General features: G+C 45.6%; 2 protein-coding genes across 2 annotated transcripts; one reads left to right on the plus strand and one right to left on the minus strand.

Moving 5' to 3' along the window:
• On the minus strand, nt 7,111-12,955 carry FAM217B (family with sequence similarity 217 member B). The gene is made up of 3 exons (XM_018057600.1): nt 12,852-12,955; nt 12,658-12,743; nt 7,111-11,055 (listed from the first exon to the last, which is right to left on the minus strand). Exon 3 carries the CDS (start codon nt 11,049-11,051, stop codon nt 9,903-9,905), a length of 1,149 nt encoding a protein of 382 aa, XP_017913089.1. The 5' UTR covers nt 11,052-11,055; nt 12,658-12,743; nt 12,852-12,955; the 3' UTR covers nt 7,111-9,902.
• PPP1R3D (protein phosphatase 1 regulatory subunit 3D) lies at nt 15,065-18,183 on the plus strand. The gene has a single exon (XM_018057601.1). It carries the CDS (start codon nt 15,086-15,088, stop codon nt 15,983-15,985), a length of 900 nt encoding a protein of 299 aa, XP_017913090.1. The 5' UTR covers nt 15,065-15,085; the 3' UTR covers nt 15,986-18,183.

Consider the following 22,945-nt stretch of genomic DNA (forward strand, 5'->3'; position numbering starts at 1 on the left):
CCCTACTGTATTTTTTTTATTGAAGTATAATTGATGTGCAATACAAATAAGTCACAGATGATTCACAGTTTCTAAAGATTTTATTCCATTTGCAGTTATTGTAAAATACTGGCTATATTCCCTAAATGCTTTCCCAGATAACACTAGTGGTAAAGAACCCTGACAATGCAGGAGACGTTAAGAGGCTTGGGCTCCATCCCTGGGTCAAGAAGATGGCCTGGAGAAAATAGTGGCAGCCCACTCCAGTATTCTTGCCTGGAAAATTCTGTGGGCAGCAGATCCTGGTGGGCTGCAGTCCGTATGCTGTACATATATCCTTGTAGCTTATTTGATACATAACAGTTTGTACCTCTTAATCCTCCACCCCTGTACTGCCCCTTTCCCCACTGGTAAGCACTAGATTGCTCTCTGTATCTGCGATTCTGCTTCTTTTTTGTTGTTGTTGTTATAGTCACGAGTTGGTTATATTAGATTCCACATATAACTGAAATCATACAGTATTTCTCTTTCTCTATCTGACTTATTTCCCTTAGCACAATGCCCTTCAGGTCCATCCATGTGGTTGCAAACAGCAAAATTTCCTTCTGTTTTGATGACTGACGAGAGACCTATTCTGGAGGTAAAGAGCCAGCTAGGTGCCTTTAAACCCTCGAGAAAGCAGAGAGAGGCAAAGAAGCAGAAGCCTTTGTGGCCAGAGCACAGAGGGGACTGGTCCGGCAGGTGGAATGCTGTGAGAACAGCCAGTTCCACCTCGTAGACTTAAAGTGATGTAAAGGCGAACTTCTCAGACTTTAACCTCCAGAGATCTTAAAATGCAGCCTCTGATTCTGGAGGTCAATGTTTACCTTTACCCTCATTGGGAAGGAAAGATCATGTTTCCCCTGCCCTTTTAGTGTGTTGGCTGAGTTCCCCTGTAATAAAAGACAGATTAACAAGAGAAAAATCAACAGAAGTTTAGTAACCTGTGTGTCCCCTGTATACATGGGAGAGACTCAGGAAAAGTGAGGAACTCCCAGAAAAGACCGAACTGCCAGAAATAACATCTCCAGCCCAAGAGGAAAAAGGACGTTTGGGTTTGGGGGAGCGAGTGACAGGAGGTTGTCAGGAAAAGCACAGAAAATGAGAGTATAGTTGTTCAGTGAGTTCACTTCAGTTCAGTCGCTCAGTCATGTCCGATTCTTTGCGACCCCATGAATCGCAGCACGCCAGGCCTCCCTGTGCATCACCATCTCCCAGAGTTCACTCAGACTCTCGTCCATCAAGTCCGTGATGCCATCCAGCCATCTCATCCTCGGTTGTCCCCTTCTCCTCCTGCCCCCAGTCCCTCCCAGCATCAGAGTCTTTTCCAATGAGTCAACTCTTCTCATGAGGTGGCCAAAGTACTGGAGTTTCAGCTTTAGCATCATTCCCTCCAAAGAAATCCCAGAAGAAATCAATAGAAATCTCCTTCAGAATGGACTGGTTGGATCTCCTTGCAGTCCAAGGGACTCTCAAGAGTCTTCTCCAACACCACAGTTCAAAAGCATCAATTCTTCAGCATTCAGCCTTCTTCACAGTCCAACTCTCACATCCATACATGACTACTGGAAAAACCATAGCCTTGACTAGACGGACCTTAGTTGGCAAAGTAACGTCTCTGCTTTTGAATATACTATCTAGGTTGGTCATAACTTTTCTTCCAAGGAGTAAGCCTTTTAATTTCATGGCTGCAGTCACCATCTGCAGTGATCTTGGAGCCAGAAAAGATAAAGTCTGACACTGTTTCCACTGTTTCCCCATCTATTTCCCATGAAGTGATGGGACCAGATGCCATGATCTTCGTTTTCTGAATGTTGAGCTTTAAGCCAACATTTTCGCTCTCCTCTTTCACTTTCATTGAGGCTTTTTAGCTCCTCTTCACTTTCTGCCATAAGGGTGGTGTCATCTGCATATCTGAGGTTATTGATATTTCTCCTGGCAATCTTGATTTCAGCTTGTGTTTCCTCCAGTCCAGCGTTTCTCATGATGTACTCTGCATGGAAGTTAAATAAGCAGGGTGATAATATACAGCCTTGACGTACTCCTTTTCCTATTTGGGACCAGTCTGTTGTTCCATGTCCAGCTCTAACTGTTGCTTGCTGACCTGCATACAGATTTCTCAAGAGGCAGGTTAGGTGGTCTGGTAGTCCCATCTCTTTCAGAATTTTCCAGAGTTTATTGTGATCCACACAGTCAAAGGCTTTGGCATAGTCAATAAAGCAGAAATAGATGTTTTTCTGGAACTCTCTTGCTTTTTCCATGATCCAGCAGATGTTGGCAATTTGATCTCTGGTTCCTCTGCCTTTTCTAAAACCAACTTGACATCAGGGAGTTCACGGTTCACATATTGCTGAAGCCTGGCTTGGAGAATTTTGAGCATTACTTTACTAGCATGTGAGATGAGTGCAATTGTGCGGTAGTTTGAGCATTCTTTGGCATTGCCTTTCTTTGGGATTGGAATGAAAACTGACTTTTCCAGTCCTGTGGCCACTGCTGAGTTTTCCAAATTTGCTGGCATATTGAGTGCAGCACTTTCACAGCATCATCTTTCAGGATTTGAAACAGCTCAACTGGAATTCCATCACCTCCACTAGCTTTGGTCGTAGTGATGCTTTCTAAGGCCCACTTGACTTCACATTCCAAGATGTCTGGCTCTAGATTAGTGATCACATCATCATGATCATCTGGGTCGTGAAGATCTTTTTTGGACAGTTCTTCCGTGTATTCTTGCCACCTCTTCTTAATATCTTCTGCTTCTGTTAGGTCCATACCATTTCTGTCCTTTATCGAGCCCATCTTTGCATGAAATGTTCCCTTGGTATCTCTAATTTTCTTGAAGAGATCTCTAGTCTTTCCCATTCTGTTGTTTTCCTCTATTTCTTTGCATTGATTGCTAAAGAAGGCTTTCTTATCTCTTCTTGATATTCTTTGGAACTCTGCATTCAGATGCTTATATCTTTCCTTTTCTCCTTTGCTTTTCGCCTCTCTTCTTTTCACAGCTATTTGTAAGGCCTCCCCAGACAGCCATTTTGCTCAGATTTAACTCCTGCCTTAATATGATCCTTCCCTGGTGGCGCAGATGGTAAAGCATCTGCCTACAATGCGGGAGACCTGGGTTCGATCCCTGGGTCAGGAAGATCCTCTGGAGAAGGAAATGGCAACCCACTCTAGTACCCTTGCCTGGAAAATCCCATGGACGGAGGAGTGTGGTAGACTACAGTCTATGGGGTCGCAAAGAGTCAGACACGACTGAGCAACTTCACTTTCACTTTAATATGATCAGAGTTGATCAGATGAATAGGAATTTCTGAGATTTCTAGATTTAGTCCATCCTCCTCTTACAGGTACAGACAGGAAGACACCCTTACAAATGGAGATTTCCCTTACAAATCTAAATGTCTTTTACTGAAAAATAACTTCTCAGTTTTCAGAGCCTCTCCAGTATCTGCTGTTTCTTAAAAATAACCAGCCTAGAAAACAATCCTCACGCCAATGAGGCATATTTTGGGATGGCAGATTCTGCCCCCCTTCACCCTCTTACAGTGTTTTTTGACTGGGCCTGACAGCTACACTGACAAGAGACAGCTCAGCAGAAGAAAAGTACACCTGTTTATTTAATATTAATACATGACACACGAGACTTCATACAGAATGAAGACCCAGAGAAATGGCAACACTTCCTTGCTCTCATATTAGGTTGAACAAAGTGGAAAAGTGATGAAACTGGGGGGAGATGAGACGATGAGTATCGTTTGAACAAATAAAGTTTGTGTAGAATTCTCTCGGCCTCAACTTCTCATCCCTGATGATAAATATGTTGCTTTCCTCCTGATATAGGGAGCACGTCTTAGAGGAATTTCATCTCCTGCCTTTAAAGAAAAGAAGGAAGATAAGAGTGTTTTTCTCATATTTGCTGTCTTTCAAATGCCTTTAACTCTAAATCATCCCTATGCCAGCGCGATTTTGGCATATGTGGTGTGTTCTGAACTCCTTTAGATTCAGTGGGTCTGTAGTGGGGCTCAGAATACGAGGAACAGGCATAGAATAGTGCTAGCTGAATGGAATCAAAAGTTAAATATCATTATTCAGTTCAGTTCAGTTCAGTCACTCAGTCGTGTCCGACTCTGCGACCCCATGAATCGCAGCACGCCAGGCCTCCCTGTCCATCACCAACCCCCGGAGTTCACTCAGACTCACGTCCATTGAGTCGTGCTGCAATCCAGCCATCTCATCCTCTGTCGTCCCCTTTTCCTCCTGCCCCCAATCCCTCCCAGCATCAGAGTCTTTTCCAATAAGTCAACTCTTCTCATGAGGTGGCCAAAGTACTGGAGCTTCAGCTTTAGCATCGTTCCTTCCAAAGAACACCCAGGGCTGATCTCCTTTAGAATGGACTGGTTGGATCTCCTTGCAGTCCAAGGGACGCACAAGAGTCTTCTCCAGCACCACAGTTCAAAAGCATCAATTCTTCAGTGCTCAGCTTTCTTCACAGTCCAACTCTCACATCCATACATGACCACTGGAAAAACCATGGCCTTGACTAGACGGGACCTTTGCTGGCAGGGTGATGCCTCTGCTTTTCAATATGCTATCTAGGTTGGTCATAACTTTTCTTCCAAGGAGTAAGTGTCTTTTAATTTCATGGCTGCAGTCACCATCTGCAGTGATTTTGGAGCCCAAAAAAATTAAGTCTGACACTGTTTCCATTGTTTCCCCACCTATTTCCCATGAAGTGATGGGACCAGATGCCATGATCTTCATTTTCTGAATTAGTTTTCTCTAAAATATCCTACAAGCTGGGACAATGATATATATGACTACCCCATTTTTTAAATTCCAAATATATTTTCCAGAAATATCTCAGTTAATCTCTTAAACATCAAATTGCTGAGGACAGAGATGTATGAATTGGATCTTTTAAGTGTCTATGAAGATTTTTATAAAACGAATGATTTATGTTCCTTCTTTGAGCATTGTTCTATAAACAGTGTTTTATGATGTCAAAGTAATGATGCAAGGAGGCTTTTGGACTGAGGTGGTTTTTACCCTTTCCTTGCCTACCAATGAAACCAAACCCTAAGTGGAGTATTTCCTGTAAAAGCCTCAAGAGTAAGAAAAATAACCCAATCACAAACAGCCAGTCAGGGTTTCCCAAATGGTGCAACCACTTAAGCCACAGCCAATCAAATGGTTTCCTTGTTTTGCATCTTTTCCTTGCCTTCAGGTCCTGTCTGGGAAGTGCTCCTAACCTCTAAGCCTTTGGTACTGCCCAATACACACTGATTTTTGCTCAAATGAGTTCTCAAATCTTTGAAAGAAAAAAAGCTTAAAATCTTCGTTTCTGAAATTGAACACTCCTCCTCCCTCTCCATGTCTTCTGGATCACAATAAAAATCTTTCATTTGATCAGAAAGCATCACAGAATCAATTCAATGCTGCCTGAAAAGGATTAGTCGTCACCTTGTGGATAAGAAAATTGCCACATCCAAAAATAATCTACCATTTTACGTGCAAACTAATGATGTGAAACCTCCAGCACGGTTCAAACTATCAAACAGTTATTTGTAAACCCCCTGTTAAAAACGAGACAGCAGGCCCCAAATGAGTCGCTTATGCTAAGCCTCACTTCAGCCAACTGAGAGTTACCATTTCGGCTCTCCTGAAGAGGAACCGTAAGCCAGTCCATCAGGAATAGCCTAGTCAGGCAAGTCATCTGCCTGGTTGCCCCTTGCCATCCTGGCCCCTGAAGGAAGGTGACCTTGCCACAACCAATCTGCTCTTTGCTGGTATAACTTTCTTGTCAGGTCCCTTCTGCTTGTAAAGGTTCCATTTTGTACAGCCCCTCCCTCACAGCTCCTTTCTGTCTGCTAGGCTGGGTGCTGTCAATTCATTAATCACAGGATAAAGCCAACAGGATTTAAATTTACTCAGTGAACTTGTTTTTTAACACCCCCAAAATTATTCTTTTTAAACTGCCACTGTTTGGCAGACACAAAAGAGGGCACCTCATTGTCACAGTGAATTTAGAAAGAGGAACTAAAAGGTTTTCAGAATGTTTACAGCAGTAGCTGCTCACAATTGCTATTTCCTAACCTGGGGACTCCCTCGAAAGAACAGGGCTCGTTTCTGGACATGTACATTAAAATGCAATTTATTTCTAACATATTAATTTTATTGAATTTCCATCTATGTCCCTAACCACCCTTGGGGATAATAATAATAAGAGGGACTCAGGAAAGGTGCAGCCAGGAATCTTCCTCAGATGCATCTAGGCCTGTTGTCATGTCTGCTGCTCAGAATTAAGAAAGTAATTGGGACAGAACTTCCCCCTCAGCAGATTTTTGAACTAATCATGGAGAACAAAGACAAACTCTGAACTAGAACTGCATAAAAAGCAAATCAAAACCATACCAGAAAAATCCACATAGTGTTTTCCCGATGTTCAGTTGATCTCAAGGAAGGAAAAAGCCCAGATTCACAAAAACCTATGTGTATTGTTTTATTATATACAAAACCAAGCATACAATAATTACATAGCAAATAACAAATATGCTGCATTTTGAATGGTGCTCTGTACATGTTCATGAATAAATAATGAATACTGCTTATTTATTACCTTGAAATACAGTACCAAGAAATTTATATTTTTCTTTTACTACTCTTGTAAATGAGCACAAAAGAAAGAGGAAATGGGTGATATTTAAACATAAACGGTAGAAATTCTTCTCTCTGGAAACTAACCAAATAGGCCCAAGAACCACTACACACCAGTGATACCCTCTCCCCTCATCTTTTTTGTCATAGGTTGCCAACCCCATGCTATCCCAATTAAGTTACAAACTTTCAGTCAGTTTATAGTCATTAAAGAGAAATAGTGCCAACCTAAACAATTGTACGGAGAGGGCAATGGCACCCGACTCCAGTACTCTTGCCTGGAAAATCCCATGGACGGAGGAGCCTAGTAGGCTGTAGTCCATGGGGCTGCCAAGAGTCGGACGACTGAGCGACTTCACTTTCACATATTGGAGAAGGACATGGCAACCCACTCCAGTCTTCTTGCCTGGAGAATCCCAGGAACAGAGGAGCCTGGTAGGAGGCCGTCTATGGGGTAGCACAGAGTCGGACACAACTGAAGCGACTTAGCAGCAGCAGCAGCAAACAATTGTAGCTAATACTGATATGTTTTTGTAGTTCACTTTTGTAGTTTTTTACAACTTTTCCCCTTGATTCCAAACCTGCAACAGTTCTTAGCACTTTTTCTAAACTTTGGAGTTCTTTTTTTGCTACCATTTTATTGGTTACTTTAATTGATTTAAGTGCAACATGTATGTAAACAACTGCACAGAAATGACCGGCACTACTAAGGAATACAGTGACTCATGTCACAAGATTCCATGGCTTCAATCTGATGGACTGAATGAGTTCATGACTCAACTCTGTAATGTGGTCTGCTCAAGTGGCAAAATGATTTTTATTTGCAGCATTTAGTGCATTAAGATGTGTGCATCAGAAATCACAGAAGTGTGCTTCTGCTCTGTAATGAACCTATATTCCTTAGGAGCTCAGAGCCAACCACAATTACCAACCAGAGGCAAAAAAGTAAACAAGCAAAGCCACTTTTTCAGGCTTTCCAAAGTGTCCTAACACGTGACATTATATATGCTTCCGAATTAAGCAACCAAGTCAAAGAGCAAGGAACAAATGTAACATCCGAGGTGTTACCTCAACATTTCTTAATCAGCTCAGACATACATGAGGCCAGGAAAGGTGAACCATGTCACCGTCCAGATATCCCGCACACGTGTGCTACTGCGAGAGGCAGCACTCAGCAGAAACCCTGGGTTTCTATTAGGATTAATGTCAGGATCATACATGTGTGTGTAACATGCTTACAGAGATTGATTGGCCCTGAAACTTCATACAGAGTTGAATGAACATCTAGCAGAAAAAGAAATCATGAGTGGGGTGTAGACAGGACTTGCTTATCAGTGCTCACAGAAGCAGGGCCGTTGAAGGACATGTGGGGGAATGCTCAGGAACCACAGGAAGGAAAAGTTATTAATAACACTACGTTTTCAAAATACCATACTTATACTGAGTACAAATGTTACAGTATAATTGCGAACCATGGAACTGATGCTGGCCAGATACACATCTTTCGTTCGTTTATAAAAAGGCCTAAGATCTTAACGTAACCAGTGCTTTCTCCAGTAGGGCAGTGTGAGGAAGAAAGAATACAAGAGGGAATACGGAAATAAAGTCTTAAAAGAAAAGGACTACCATCAACATTTTTGTTACTACGATTAAGATCAGATTTTCATATGGCATCTTAATATTCAATTTTGGCCTATTATTTTAATTATGTATAAATACATCCTGTCTTTATGGTAACTTAAACAGTGACTTGGATGACACTGAATTGCTGGGTGAAAAGTCTGCCAGTTGGTAAATATTTTCAAATGAAATGTGCCAAGTTTTTCATTTGCCCCAAAGAGGAAAAACAGAAACATATATATAAAGAAAAATAGAAGAATTGTTTGAAGGAATAAAATCAGCTATAGTCATTAAAACATACTGTACATCAAGAATTGTCCACCAAAGGTTTAAAAGATTTTTACAATAATATCAATCTCCTCACACAACCACCGGGACAAGTAGATGTGACTTCAGTTCAGTTCAGTTGCTCAGTCGTGTCCGACTCTTTTTGACCCCATGGACTGCAGCACTCCAGGCTTCCCTGTCCATCACCAACTCCTGGAGCTTGCTCAAGCTCATGTCCATCGAGTCAGTGATGCCATCCAACCATCTCATTCTCTGTCGTCCCCTTCTCCTCCTGCCTTCTATCTTTGTGACTTAACAGCAGTTAAATAAGAAGCATTTAGGAAGCTCAGGAAGCCACAGGGCCATGTAAGGATGTGAAGACATTCATTCAGTAACTTTAGTCATGCTCCCTCCCCCAAGATTATAAAGCAAGATTATAAAGTCCTGCTCTTGCAAATGAAGACAGATTATCATTTTACAACAGAGAGGGGCCAGGTCCCAAATCAGGAATGTAATAAGGGTTCCACTCAAAGTGGTTCCGTGTGTATCTGGTCTGATTATAGGCCCTGCATTTGCAAACTCTAAGAGGTGGTTTACCTGTGGCATCTCTTCAGAGACGCCACCCGCCAGGAATTCCAGGTATCAACATTTCATTCTTCCTCCCACCACTTGCCAACAACCACACTTAGACCCACCAACCTCCACTGGGATGAAGTCTGCATGCTGACAGAATACAAAAAATTGACTTCACACTACCTCTAAAAGGCCTTCTTAAAAACAAAACAAAACCCATGTTACGGAAAGCGCATGGAAGCCCTAGATTCCACTCTCTCCCAAGAGCAGGAAACTTAGTGATAAATGACTTTGCTCAAAATAGATGCTGCTGAGGAAGGGCCCAAGCCTCCCCTGGGGTGAAACAGCCAGAACTTCTGTTTGAATCCTTTAGGGCCAGGGCGCAGAGAGCCTTGTCTCAGATACACAGGATTCTCTACTGTTTGAAGCCATACCCACTAGCTCACATATGCTGTGGCTGAGATTTCAGAAGTGGAGTTCACTCAAGTCCCGCTAGAGAGCAGTGGTTTTATCTCTTTCTGTGGCATAGACTTTGGCTGATGTTTACCTCAAGTTTGCCTAAGACTGTCAACACAGAGTATGATTACCTAAAGACTTCTTTTTTTGAAAACAACCCTGTGTGGCAGGGGTGGAGGTGAGGGTGGGTGGACTAAATAACTGTCCACCCCCTCAAGGTCAGTAAACCCGAAGTCTCTTACAATTCATTGGAGGGGAACTTTCGGAAGAGCTTTAATACTGAGTCATCTGCAGGTTCTTGCAACTCATCATCTCAGTTATTTCTTGAATTTGCATGTATTTTGCTTTCCTCCATTCGTTTTGAGCTTTTTCTCGCTGGATATCGTGGCATGAGCACAGTTACTCACGTTTCCCTTCTTCTTAAGACCTGTGTGTGCTGGTGCCTGGGCAGCCCTGCAGCCGTCTGCAGGATCCAGGATCACAGCTGGCGGCCGGGGTGCACGGAGGTTCCCATTACTCTCGATCTTGGGGCCACCGTCCCCACCGGGTAAGTCCCAGGGCTGCAGCCTGGAGCTCTTGTTGGATTTCTTTTTCTTCTTCTCTTTCTGCTCCTCCAGGGTTTGCTTCTGTGAACATAATCGGCTACTGCTCAGCACATCAAGAGGTCTGGGGAAAGCCTCACCAGTGTAACAAAATGGATGGACTTCCTTGCAGAGCGTGTCTTTCTTTCGTGAAAGGCCCGACTTCAGAGGCCCTTCCTGCTGAGGCCTGGACAGAGTGCTAGGCATCAGCTTGCTTCTCCCAGGGCTCTTCAGGGCCCCCGAGGTCCCAGGGGCAGTGGGAGGCCTCCCTTTGGCCACCTTGCCTTTCTCGCACTGGATGGTCTGGATCTGCAGCCACTCAAGCTGGACGAGCCTGTCGACGTACTTGCCTAGGAGTCCCCCAGTTTTGGGCACAGCCTCTGTCCTGCGCTCGGAGTGCAGGAGCATGGCCATGTCCCGCAGGTCCCAGGAGTTGCACGGGGGCGGGAGGAAGTCGGGGTAACAGTATTCAGGCCAGGTGGGGCCCTGCCCTGGGTGCAGATCGAAGTGAACCGGGTCAATCTCTTCCGCTCGAAGGTGAAGATCAGGAGGTGTGAGGGGGGATGGGGGGATGGCGATCCTTTCTGAATCAGAGAGGTCACTGGCACTGTCCTCCTCCTCGGCATCTTCTTTGATGATTTTCATGGACTGAAAGTCCAGAAACAGCTTGTTCCCTGAGAGCCCCCGGTATCTGGGGCCGAGGGGACTCCTTTCGGGGTTTCCTTCTGGGGAAATGCTTTCCTTCCGCTTATCCTCAGTCAGTTGGGGGACACCTCTGAGACTGCTTTTCAGCTGGGAAGAAATGTGGGGGACTTGGGGTTTACTCTGTCTTTTTCTGGAATTCTTGGGATGTTGTACTTTAGTCCGAGACGGGCCTGCATTCATACTGCTGCGAGAAATAAAATTGCAATTCTTAGTCCATGTGACACAAACTGGCCTTCTGATGATTTTAAGAAAGTAATCAAAAGAAGCCTCTAGTTGTACACTTCAGCTATGACAACGGGTTAGAAAATGTGAGGCCTCTAAACTTGCAAATTATAGGACAGTTTTCCACTTGATACTCTATTTAGGAAATAATATTAATATAAAGCAGGTGCCAGAAGTAAATGCATGGATTCATTTTGCATCAAATATTAGCTTCTAAGAAAAACACTAACATTTCATAAAGTACTTATATTACCATCTTAAACCCATTGTGTGTACTTTGAAAAATATCTCTTGTAGAACACTCAGTCGGTTGTTAATGATGAGCAGTGTTTAATAACACAAACAAATAAAATCCACACCTTTCTTTTATATACCTAGTTTAAATTAAATGTAGACTGGATGTAAAATACACATTTTACAGAACTTAATCACTGGTTGGTGGTAACTCTGAGCCAGCAAATATCCTAAGGAAAACTGTAGCATATACAACCTACACCTTAAGCCAAAAGCTTATCAAAGTGACAGCATATCTTCAAATAGAAAACACACTAGGGAAAACAGTGTTTAGAGGGATAGGAATAAAATCACACAATGCCTTATAACAATATAAATTTTTTAAAAGGCTTAAATGCTACTTTTTTTCTTTAAAATTTTATTATTTTTAAAAATTGAAGTACAGTTGACTTTCACTGTTGCGTTAGTTTTTGGTGCACAACAAGGTGATTCACTTATACATACATATACATTCTTTTTTTTTTTTAAATATTCTTTTCCACTATGGTTTATCCTAAGATAATTTTTAACACAGCTCCCCCATGCTCTGCAGTAGGGCCTTGTTAATACTGCCCTTTGAGTGGTGGGGAGGCAGATCTCATGAATACTGTACGCATTACTAGCACGGCAACTGATTCGTCCTCTAATTTATTTCTGAGGCAGCATCTCATATCAGAGGTGAAGATATTTTCAACTTATTTACCAACAACAGTGTACTTTACCAAGATGAATAATACTTCTCAGCAACATCAGTCTGGTGTGGTTTAAGAAAAAAAGGGATGGTAAACATGCTTCGTGGAAACCTCAGAGGTTCATTTGCTGGAGGTCTCTACCACAATAAGCGATTACTTGAAAATGTGCCACCTCTTAATAAACATGGAGGAGGTTAAATCATTGCCAGCAGCATAACATGTGCTCAATAAATGTTAAAAAAAATGAAGAAATGGATAAAGTAATTGCCATGATTTAGAACTCATAACCGACATTGTTAAAACTTTCCTTTACCTCTAGCTGTCTATGTGCATCCATAAAAGTTATTACTAGTATCCTTTTTATAGAAAAGGAAACATAGAAAGATGATTACCCAAAATTGTGGATTCTGCTAACAGTGCAAGAATTATGACCTCCTAGAATTTTTACCAACTAGTAATGTTTAAAACCATTTCTGTCAGACAAGAAATATGGTGTATATACTTTTGTCTACAGACATATTTTTCTCCCAGCCACACATATCAATCTGGAGAACATGCTCCCTTTGCAAGATAAAGTAATTACATGAAAAAGTATTTACCTGGTTTTCTGATAAGATTCATTCACCCTATTCCCTTTTTTGAAAAATTCACATGGCTGATCATCATTTAGGGTTGGATAGACTGTCTAAAAAGAAAGACATATAGTTAATAAATACCCTAAATACACACACACACACGAAACATGAAAAACCAGAACAAATCTAAATGAGATTTTTACTTAAGTTTACATCACCTTTTCTGTAGTGCTGGAAATATTCTTGCTCAATCTGTTGGAAGATGCTGACAGCAGGGGAAGTGACTTCTTTCCTCCTCTAATATTTGGGCAGGGTGCCTGACCACCGGAACTAGAAGCAACAGAACAGTGTCGCTAAGTACCAACTGCAAACACCCTATCACCCTTATCATGTTGCTTTTCACTTTTTTGTTCTTAAATATTCAAATTGTATAAAAAGTTTGAATGGGGGAATATTGCCTTCTATTTATGGTTTAATCTATTTTGCTTGTTTTTCACAGTGGGTATTAGATACAAGATCACACTACTATAAATGGATTTCATCTCTCTCCCCATACACACACTCATACACACACATACACACACATGCACATACACACAAAATCTTGGAAATAATTTTTTGAGGACTTCTGTGGGGCTAATTAAGTTTGGCTGTTACTCCAAAGTTCCCGTGTCCATTCATTCATTCATTCATTCCTTCGACAAATACAGTGCCTAGAAAACAGCAGGGTTAGATACCTATCCTACTCTCATGGAGCTTGAACTCTATTGGAAAGGCCCCCTTTCAGGCCTCCTGCCTTCACTGTCACATCAGTCCATGAAAAATTTATCAGTGTAATACATATCACGCAATGTTCTCTCTCTGTGACATTTTGTCGATTGGTACCACCCAAGGCTGCTTCTCCCCTCTTGAGTGGTCTACTAAAAGTGCCCCATTTGAATGTGAATCTTTCTTCCATAAAATCCCCTGCCTCTGAAAAAATGGAAGAGTTGGGATTATACATTTTTATTTCCCTCCTAAAACTCTGCTCTGTTATTTTTCAAAATAAGCACGTATGCCATTTTGGTCCCTGTACATATGATGAGAAGGAAAACCACATGCGGGCCCTTACAATCAATGAATGAGACCATAATCAACTGCTCGATTCGTTTCAGATGTAGAAAACATTCTTCATCAACCCCCTTCATTAGTCTGGTTTTCCTGCTGCCTTGTCCCTCTAGATTGTACAGGAACACTCCAGAACTCTCTAGAAAGTGCACTCCCATCTTCTCCACTTCATTTCACCTGGCAAGCTTTACACCCTGGGCTGTGCTGTTTTCTGGACAAAGTTACTGAGAGCAAAGAGGTGACAGCCTGCACGGTCCCTAAGGATGCTGAAAGCAAGCTCTGGTTTCCCTGAAGGTTCGGGAACAAAGCTAAAAGTCTGGATTCTGCCTACAAAAATGTGTCCCAAGCGCCAGAGACTGCTTAAAGGCAGCCTTATCATTTGTCACAGGGTCTTAACCCTTGTTCTCATATCTTCCTCTCCGGTTTGGAGCCTCTCTGGACACAGCAGTAGCAGCAGCGCCGCCCCCTCCCCAACCCCCAGGGACAAGGCCAGCGGTCCCCGCAGCAAAGCATTGTGGGTGATGCGGGGACAGGACGCTTCTCGTCTACGCAGCCAGGCTCCCACGGTCTGGCCTAGGGTCCGTGTTGCAGCGCAAACGTCCAGAGAGCTGGCTACCCTCGAGGCTTAAAATGAGCCGGGGACCGGCTCCTGAGCAGGCCGAGTGGTGCGCCCCTCCCCCGCCCGCGTTAGCCCAGAAATCCGGTGACCGCAGCGTGCATGCTCCGGGTCCTCCGCGCGAGAAGACGCCGATCTGGGACCGATCGGCGCGCTGGCCGGCCGGACGCAGACAGACACTGACCAGACCTGTTTCGCGGCCGCGGAGGACACGTGACGCGGGGCAGGGCGGGAGGCAGACGGCTGCGCTGGGCCGCGGGAGTCCGCGCCGGCCGCGTCACGAGGGGCGGGGCGGAGGCTCGCCGGGAAGTTGCTCCGACAAGTCGCGGCCGGGTGAGTAAAGCGCGGCCGGGAAGGGGCCGCTGGGCGGGGCCGCTGGGCGGACACCGCCTTCCCCGCACCGGAGGAAGCCCAAGGCCGCCGCCACCCCGCGCTCCGCTGCGGCCTCGAGGAGCGTCCGCGCGAGGAAGCTTTCGTCCTGGAAACCAGCTTTTTTTTTTTTTTTTCCCCCCTGCCCAAAGCGGAAAACCAGGGGGAGGACTCGAGGGACCAGGTGGCGGACGAGGGGAGCGCGCAGCCGGCCTACTGCGTCCTCTGCAGGCGGCTGTTCCAGCGGACCCTCCCCAGGGTCGCTAAGCACGTCCCGGGACACCGAAGGAGCGGACTCAGGGTCGGGAGGGAGGCCGCCCTTCGGTTCCGCCTCCCCATCTCTCGACGGTCGGCCGGGCCATGTCCAGAGGCTCGGGCTCGGCGGTCCTCCCCGCCACCGTTGGGTTCCGGAAGCCCGCCCCGCGGAGCCTCAGCTGCCTCTCTGACCTGGACGGCGGCGCGGCCCGGGAGCCGCGGCCCTGCCGGCCCCCGGGGAGTCCGGGCAGCGCGCCGCCGCCGCCGCCCGCGCCGTCCGGCTGCGACCCCAGCCTACGGCCCATCATCCTGCGGCGGGCGCGCTCGCTGCCCAGCTCGCCCGAGCGCCGCCAGAAGGGCGCGGGCGCTCCGGGTGCTGCGTGCCGACCTGGCTGCAGCCGGCAGCACCGCGTGCGCTTCGCTGACGCGCTGGGCCTGGAGCTGGCGCAGGTCAAGGTGTTCAATGCGGGCGAAGACCCATCCGTGCCGCTGCACGTGCTGTCGCGACTCGCCATCAACTCGGACCTGTGCTGCAGCAGCCAGGACCTGGAGTTCACTCTGCAGTGCCTGGTGCCCGACTTCCCGCCGCCCGTCGAGGCTCCGGACTTTGGCGAGCGCCTGGGGCGCCAGCTCGTGTGCCTGGAGCGCGTCACCTGCTCCGACCTGGGCATCAGCGGCACGGTGCGCGTGCGCAACGTGGCCTTCGAGAAGCAGGTGGCAGTGCGCTACACCTTCTCGGACTGGCGCAGCGCGCACGAGGTGGCAGCGCGGTGGCGCGGGCCGGCAGGCTCCGGGGGCTCCGAGGACGTCTTCGCCTTCGGCTTCCCGGTGCCGCCCTTCCTGCTGGAGCTCGGCTCCCGCGTGCACTTCGCGCTGCGCTACCGTGTGGCCGGAGCCGAGCACTGGGACAACAACGACGGCCGCGACTACAGTCTCACGTGCCGCAACCACGCACTGCACATGCCGCGCGGGGAGTGCGAGGAGAGCTGGATCCACTTTATCTGAGCTTCCTGGCGGGGCTCGTGCGTCTGGGAGGTGGCCCTGCCTCACACCCCACCCCCAAGCCGGGGCTGTCGGACCTCGATTCCTGCAGCTGCAAGGTGTGCTCGCTGTGGCCCGCCTATGCTGTCTTTTACTTGAAATGTCTGGGTCACTTGGTCTAAACCGTGGCCTCCGATGCCAGAAGGCCGGGCTGTCATGTGCTGGGTGGGGTGCTGGGTGAGTAGATGCACGAGTGAGTTGGGCCTATGAAGAAGGCCCAGGCAGGTGGTTTTGGAAAGGCCTGCGCCCTGCAACTGGGAAAGCCTGTGGCTTTTGCATGTGTCCTGATCGCGTCTCTGTGAATATAGCTCTTACTTATCATCACTGCGATGTTGAAACCTTTTACCCTTAGCCGGTGCCTTCTTGGGAACATTCTTAATTCAATAAGCTTAAAAAAAAAAAAAAAAAGGTCATTCTTGTCTGTTTGTGTCCACTGTAAACAGAATGTATATGCTGTAACCCCCATCATGGTCCCTTGAAGCATTCCTGCCCTGGGACAAGGAAAACCTGAAGTCATATTTGCATGCCAATGTCTGTAGGCTTCTAACAGCCGGGAAACTATTAATAGGCAAGAAATTGATGCCTCTTCCGTCATCATACAATCCTTCCTGGGAGTTCAGGCTGCCCCATTAGGCTGTGTGTCTCCTCCATCAGCAACTGCCAAGAAGGAAAACATTTAGAACTTTTAGTTAGCAAAACAGCCCCTTCTGCAGTGTTTCTTTGCACTTTATGTATTTTATTTTACATGTTTGATAATTGTGTATCTGCACTTTATCAGGCCACTCTGTTTAGGTTTGAGCTACCTAAGTATTTAAAGAAATTCCGCCTTAAGTTATTTCAGTTTTCAGGAAACTGTGGAATTTGGGCAACAATGCCCTTTGCAATTACCTTTTTGACGATTATGGTGACTCTTGATGTCTTAAGTGTCCAGGATTCCAGCAATCATCATTCAGAAGTCACATTATCAAGTGGAACTAGCAGGTATTTTCAGCAACAACCAGACTGGAGGGAGAACAATACACAAATATTTATACATTTTAGTTGTTTTAAGCTGTATTTGTATATGCCTGGTTTTATCAACTACCTGCCAACTTTAATCTTTGTGCCTTCAGATAGATAACTTTGTAGCCTTGTCTGGACTTGTTTTCCAATTTTAAAATGTTAAATGCTTTTTTTTTTTAACTTTCCAACCAAGAAGTCAAGGCCATTGTCTCCTGCAGAGTGCCACAACAACTTAAAACTCTCAGCGAGGGGCTATTTCTCTTGGTGCTGAGTGGTGGTCTGACAGCAGGTGCTAGCACAGAGGTGTGAAAACCCAGCTAAGGTGGACGTGGTCTCCAACTTGGGAAGCTGGTTTCCAAGAGCTGAAGCCAGTGCGATAAATCTTGTGATAGCTGTCACCAGTGAATTAACTCTAAATATTTGAATGCTTGTTACCGTTTGTCAAATAAGTATGCAAAGGATGCATTTTGCCTTTTGACCAATTTCTTTTCTTATAATGGCAACTTCAGTGTTTTTAAAAATTCCAGCAACAAGGATGGCTTTCTTTGGTACCTTCTGGTCTAAGAATATGGAACTCTGATTTAAAACATTGTGACTGAATTGAACAATCACTGGCTGTTAGCACTGTGTACTCCATTGACATGCAAGAGGCAAAGAAGCCTGGTCGCATTTCCTGCTGTTTGACAAACTGTCCAGTTAGGTCAGTAAACCCATGAGGGCCTTGGCCACTATGCCCTGGATCCTAGCCCAGTGTGCAAAGCAGTTGTCCAGGGTGTTCACATATGAGCAGGAGCTGACATATATTGCTATGTAAAGGCATGTGGAGAATCTTATAATCTGCGTAAAGGTCATTTGCCAAAAAAGATCTGGTCAAAGAATATGTAGTAAATGTTGTATCTTCAATATTAAGAGAACCTCCCTGTGCCTTTGAAAAAAGATCAACATTTAAAAACTTTAAAGCTTAAATATACCTGCCTAGTTAATAAAGCAGCTTTGGGACAGCTTAAGATTTGCAGGCCTGAAAACACAGTGACATAGCCTAGATATTCAAGTTTTGTTGTGACCTGTGCAGTTGTTGGGTTATCTCTGCAAACATATTTTAATACAAGCCATTTAAGATGACTTCACCTAAGCCTCACTATTAAAGTATATGTGCACAAGTTGTTGGTTGAAGTGTGTTTTTCTTGTGGCCTGATTAGTGTGAAACAAGGCTTTAGAAATGTGTTAAGACATTTCACATGTCTTATCCTTCCTAGAATGCTGTCATGTTTAGTATCTTGCCAATATAAATAAATGCATTTTATGATGGCACCTGAGCTTCAGCAGCACAGTCGTGTGTGTCTTTGAGAAACTGAGATGCATCCTTTTATGCCAGGTCAGTATTACATAAGAAGAAAGCTCTAGGAAAACACATACTTCATCTTATTGCTTATTGAAGCCCATGTAGGAATAACTACTGTTTATCTTCACACACCCCCACACACACACACACACATCATGGTGACTGTCACTCAATTACAGAGCTTTGAACACAGGGAAAGGAAACCAACTTATGTTCTCTCTTATTTGCTGGCCTACAATGCTAGGTGCTGTAAGTATTTTATGTCACTTAATCTTGAAAACTGCACTATCTGTTAGATCAGTTCACTTCAGCCGCTGAGTGGTGTCCGACTCTTTCGGACCCCATGAATCAGGCCTCCCTGTCCATCACCAACTCCCGGATCTATCTGGTAGATAATAGCCCCATTTCTCAGCTGAAAAGAATGAAGCTCAGAGAGATTTAAGTAATTCACCTAAAGCTCCACCGCTGGTAAGTAACAAGGTTAGCATTCAAACCCACTGCAAAGCCCACCTTCTCTCTGCCATGTGAGAAGACTCTCCCAGTAAGAGTTTGTTAAATTTAATTGAATGTCCATTCGGATTATGACTGATAAGGTTTTCCATCTAACATAATCTAAAGACCTATTTAAAAACAAGTCATGAAATTAAATAAAATCAATGGTATTTTCTTGCATGTGGTAGTGACGTTTACGACATAATCCTTGGATTTTCTGAATAAAAAGGGCTCTAAACGTTTTTCTTCTACTAAAAAGTGGCAAGGTGAGGAGTCATTGTTTTTAATTTTTGACCTGCTTGTCTGCTGTAATTTTGAATTCCCTAATTTACACCACAATCATCCATTGCTTTTATCATTTAAACTGATACTTTAAATTGAAACATTCTAAAATCCCTGGGGAAACACTTCATTCGCTCAGTGCCAAGCCAAGACGGCCTCAGTGCTCTGTCCCCGTCCCCGAGGGGTCTGGGATTCAAGTTAGTGAGAGCACTCATTCGCAGAACCTGCTTCTAGGAAACCTGAGCAGGGCCTGGGCTGGGGACGGGGCCGGGGCGAGGTGGGCGTGGCCTGGGGAGCGGGGCGGAGCGCGGTGGTCAGCGGAGGCTGATCAGGAGTGGTTCTGCTGCCCTCTGCTGGCCCGCAACGTGGGCCTCTTTCAGGGAACTCTAACCACGCGTCCCCGCAGGTTCGTCTAGGGCCCTAGTGTCTCTGCGGTCCCGTCCAGCCTTCCCGGGTGGCTGTGGGGAGCCCGGGGATCTCCTAGGGCCGCTGGCGCTTCTGGCCCTTCAGGTTCACGTCCTGCGGGCAGGGCAGGCCCAGTCGACCCCTCCAGCGCGTCCACACCGCGGGAGGGAAGACAGAGCAGAGGAAGGACGCTGGCGCCTCCTCTCGTGGCGAGGCCGCTAGGCGAGCGGGGTCAGGGGTCGGGGTCTGGCCTACGCGCGCGCGGCCTCCCACTTACCTGAAGCTCCGAGGCGCGCCTACCTCGGCCCTCCCTTTCCGGCCTTAGGAGGTGCCTGCGCGGGTGCGAGGGGCGGGACCTGTCCGGCGGCAGCGCTGATTGGACGTGGTGCCGAACCGCACACGAAGCCGATTGGACGGGCGCTTCCCGCCCTCCCTTGGCCGCCTGAGGCGGAGAGGCGACAACTGAGGTTCGGGGACTCGACGCCGGGCTCAGCGAATCTAGGAGATCCTCGCGGAGGCCTCTTCCAGCCGACAGATTGAGCTGGGTGCCCGGGAGGGCTTCCTCGACGGTGGGGCGCGTTAGGGGAGAGTTGCGGCGTCCGCTGGGCCTCCGGGGGCGGCGGAACTAGCAAGCGGCCCCCTAACCGTTGAGGCGGAGCCGTTGAAGAAACGGTCGCGGTGGCGCAGCCAAGGCTGGGGGTGGGGGCGGCCTCCGGCGGGGCGTCGGGTGGGCGGTGCGGGCCTCGCGCCAACGAGTCTCGCGGTGTGTGGTCGTGAGGGGCCGGCGGCGGCCTGGACCGCGCTGGTCTTGCTCGGGTAGCTGGTGTCCTGGACGGGTATGGAGCTCAGGGGCGGGGTGCCGCGCGGGCCCGCGGATGACCGCGGATGCGAGCACTGATCAGAATCAGAACATTGATGGTGACGAGAGTGGACACGCGGGTCAGAGTTTCGGAACCGGCGCGGAAGCCCAGACTCTGGCCCCCTCCAGCCCCGACGGCTTAGCTTCTGGGACGATGTAAATGCTCTCAGGGGTGACTGTGGGTGTGTGTGCTCGCGGCAGCGGTGCACACACGTTTCCCCTCTCCCCGTCCCGCAGCCATTCTTCGCAAGAATGTTCTCCGTGGCCCCTCCTTTCCGGGGTGGGGTCGTGAAGTCCACGGTACCAGCAGAAGGGTGATGAAATGGGTCTGGGGCTCACGGGCAATGCCATTTTGCAGCTGTTGGTGAAATAGCTTGTGTTAACACTTGAGTAGTGTTGGGAAGAGTCCGGATTCACGTTCGAAACTGTTAGTAGTTTCCATTGAGTCAGCTTTGGGGAGGAAATGTGTGCCTCTGACAAGTTGTTGGGTGTTTTTTTTAAACCTTAACCCTTTTACCGGCCTGCATATACACATTTATCCTGTAAGGCTTGCCTGGAACGCCAAATCTGCTTAGTTGACCCCCACACACACACATGCACGCAGACTCTTGAAAAATTATTATTCCGTGCTAGGTCTCCTAGATCGTTCTGTTGTTCCTTGTTCTAGTGCACAGAACTTCAAAGCCATTTAAAGATATTTTAAATTGTTTACTCGTGATGGTAGAAAGAAGTGTATCGCTTTACCCTCTAGACTCAGCCTTTCCTCTCAGCTGCAAATGTTTGTCTGGTTTAATGGCTAGTACCCAATTTGGGGCTCTGTTAAAGTCAATTTGCATTCAGCCTTGGAAGGAAGGGAGGAGTTAACTGGATTGTTGAGTTCAGTTTCCTTACTTAAAAAATCTTCCTGTGTAGATGCTAATTAATTTTCCTTCTCCTAGAGTGGTTTCTTGAACAAAAGTAGACTAGGAACTAAACCATCTTTTTAGCTTTGTGTGCCTCTTGGCCATAAGTAATTCTTCCGTGTTGTATTTCATGTCTCAGAGTACTTTGTAAATTACATGTAATTCAAATTTACAATGTTGTGGTTGTGATGCTGGAAAGTGTAAAGTAATAGGCAGGTCTGCCCCAACAATTGCTGACAGTAGGGAAAAAGTACAAATAGAGCCCCTGAAATATTTTAAGTATTTAAACTTTTTAATTACATTTTCAAATTGTGAAATAAAATGTTCTAGTCTTTAGTTTCAGACAGATACCTTCATTGCAACAAAACAGAAATATGTGTATGAAGCTCTTATTTTTGAGTGTTGGCAAAAATGTCAAACATACTTGAATGCATTTATCATGGATATTTGATGGACTGAATTTTTGGAGAAGTATAATAACCTGTATAATTCATGAATTAGTATATATTTCACAAACTTTCATTTTAGTAAAATCAATAAATCAAGATTTTTACTGTGTTGTATTGACAGTATGATTGAAGGATTAAAACAACCTGTAATTTTGTTCCAAATGTACTAATTTGAGTATATTTTCACCAAAAACATGATGTAAGTGTAAGAAATAGTGCAATATTAAAATTTTCTTAAAACTAAGGTAAATACAAATTATTAGTGAACATTAATTATAATTTCTTCCAATAGCACTGAAATTTTTAATAAATCTTATAAATATTTTTATAAAAAGTCACTATTCTTGTGTTTGCCCTCTAACTGCATAGTCCATATCATGTCCATGCAGTTTTCCAGATTTATGTAGAAACAAACAATAATGGGTTGCTTAGAAATACAGAATGTTTCTCTGGCACCATGTGCACCTGTTGCAAACACTGCACTTAGTTACTAGTACTTCCAGAGCCACGAGTGAGAATACAAAGAGAAGCAAGAAAATGGATGTTTGGCACTATTAGGAAGCAGCTTTTCCTTATGCAAGAATCAACTAATTTTGCTCTACAGAGAAATAATTTGACAGTTGACTTTTTCTCTTACCTGAGCACTTAGGCTGCTTAAGTTTTATCTCCTTTCTGAAGCAGGGACTAAAATAAAATGTCAGTATCAGCACAACCTGCAGTCTTCTCTGCATTGTTTCAGCTTCTCCCTCACCCCCACCCCAAGTCCCTTAAACTTATTATTGTTGTGTAAGATTTCGAACATACAGAATAAACAGACTAGTGTAATTAACTGCAGTCCCTTCCTTTAATTTTTATAATATTTATTTATTTTTGTCTGCACTAGGTCTTCTGTTGCTGTGTAGACTTTCTCCAGTTGCCGTGCTCAGGCTTCCCTTGTTGCAGAGCACTGGCCCTAGGGTGCACGAGTACTCAGTGGTTGTAGCTCATGAGCTTAGTTGTCCTGCAGCATGTGGAATCTTCCCAGACTAGGGATTGAACCTGTATCCCCTGCATTGGCAGGCAGATTCATAACCCTGAACCACCAGGGAAGTCCTATCCCCTTCTTTTAAAGATATAGATAAGAGGAGTGTTTCTTGGGGGCTTAAAGGGTATGAGTTGTGAGAGTGAATGTGTTCATGGTTATAGGACTTG

The sequence above is a fragment of the Capra hircus genome, chromosome 13 (genome assembly GCF_001704415.2).
Source record: "Capra hircus breed San Clemente chromosome 13, ASM170441v1, whole genome shotgun sequence".
NCBI classification, from domain to species: domain Eukaryota; kingdom Metazoa; phylum Chordata; class Mammalia; order Artiodactyla; family Bovidae; genus Capra; species Capra hircus.

What these genes read in the sequence shown, in the direction of transcription:
- FAM217B (XM_018057600.1), bottom strand. Translation starts at nt 11,051, where the DNA reads ATGAATGCAGGCCCGTCTCGGACTAAAGTACAACATCCCAAGAATTCC.
- PPP1R3D (XM_018057601.1), top strand. Translation starts at nt 15,086, where the DNA reads ATGTCCAGAGGCTCGGGCTCGGCGGTCCTCCCCGCCACCGTTGGGTTC.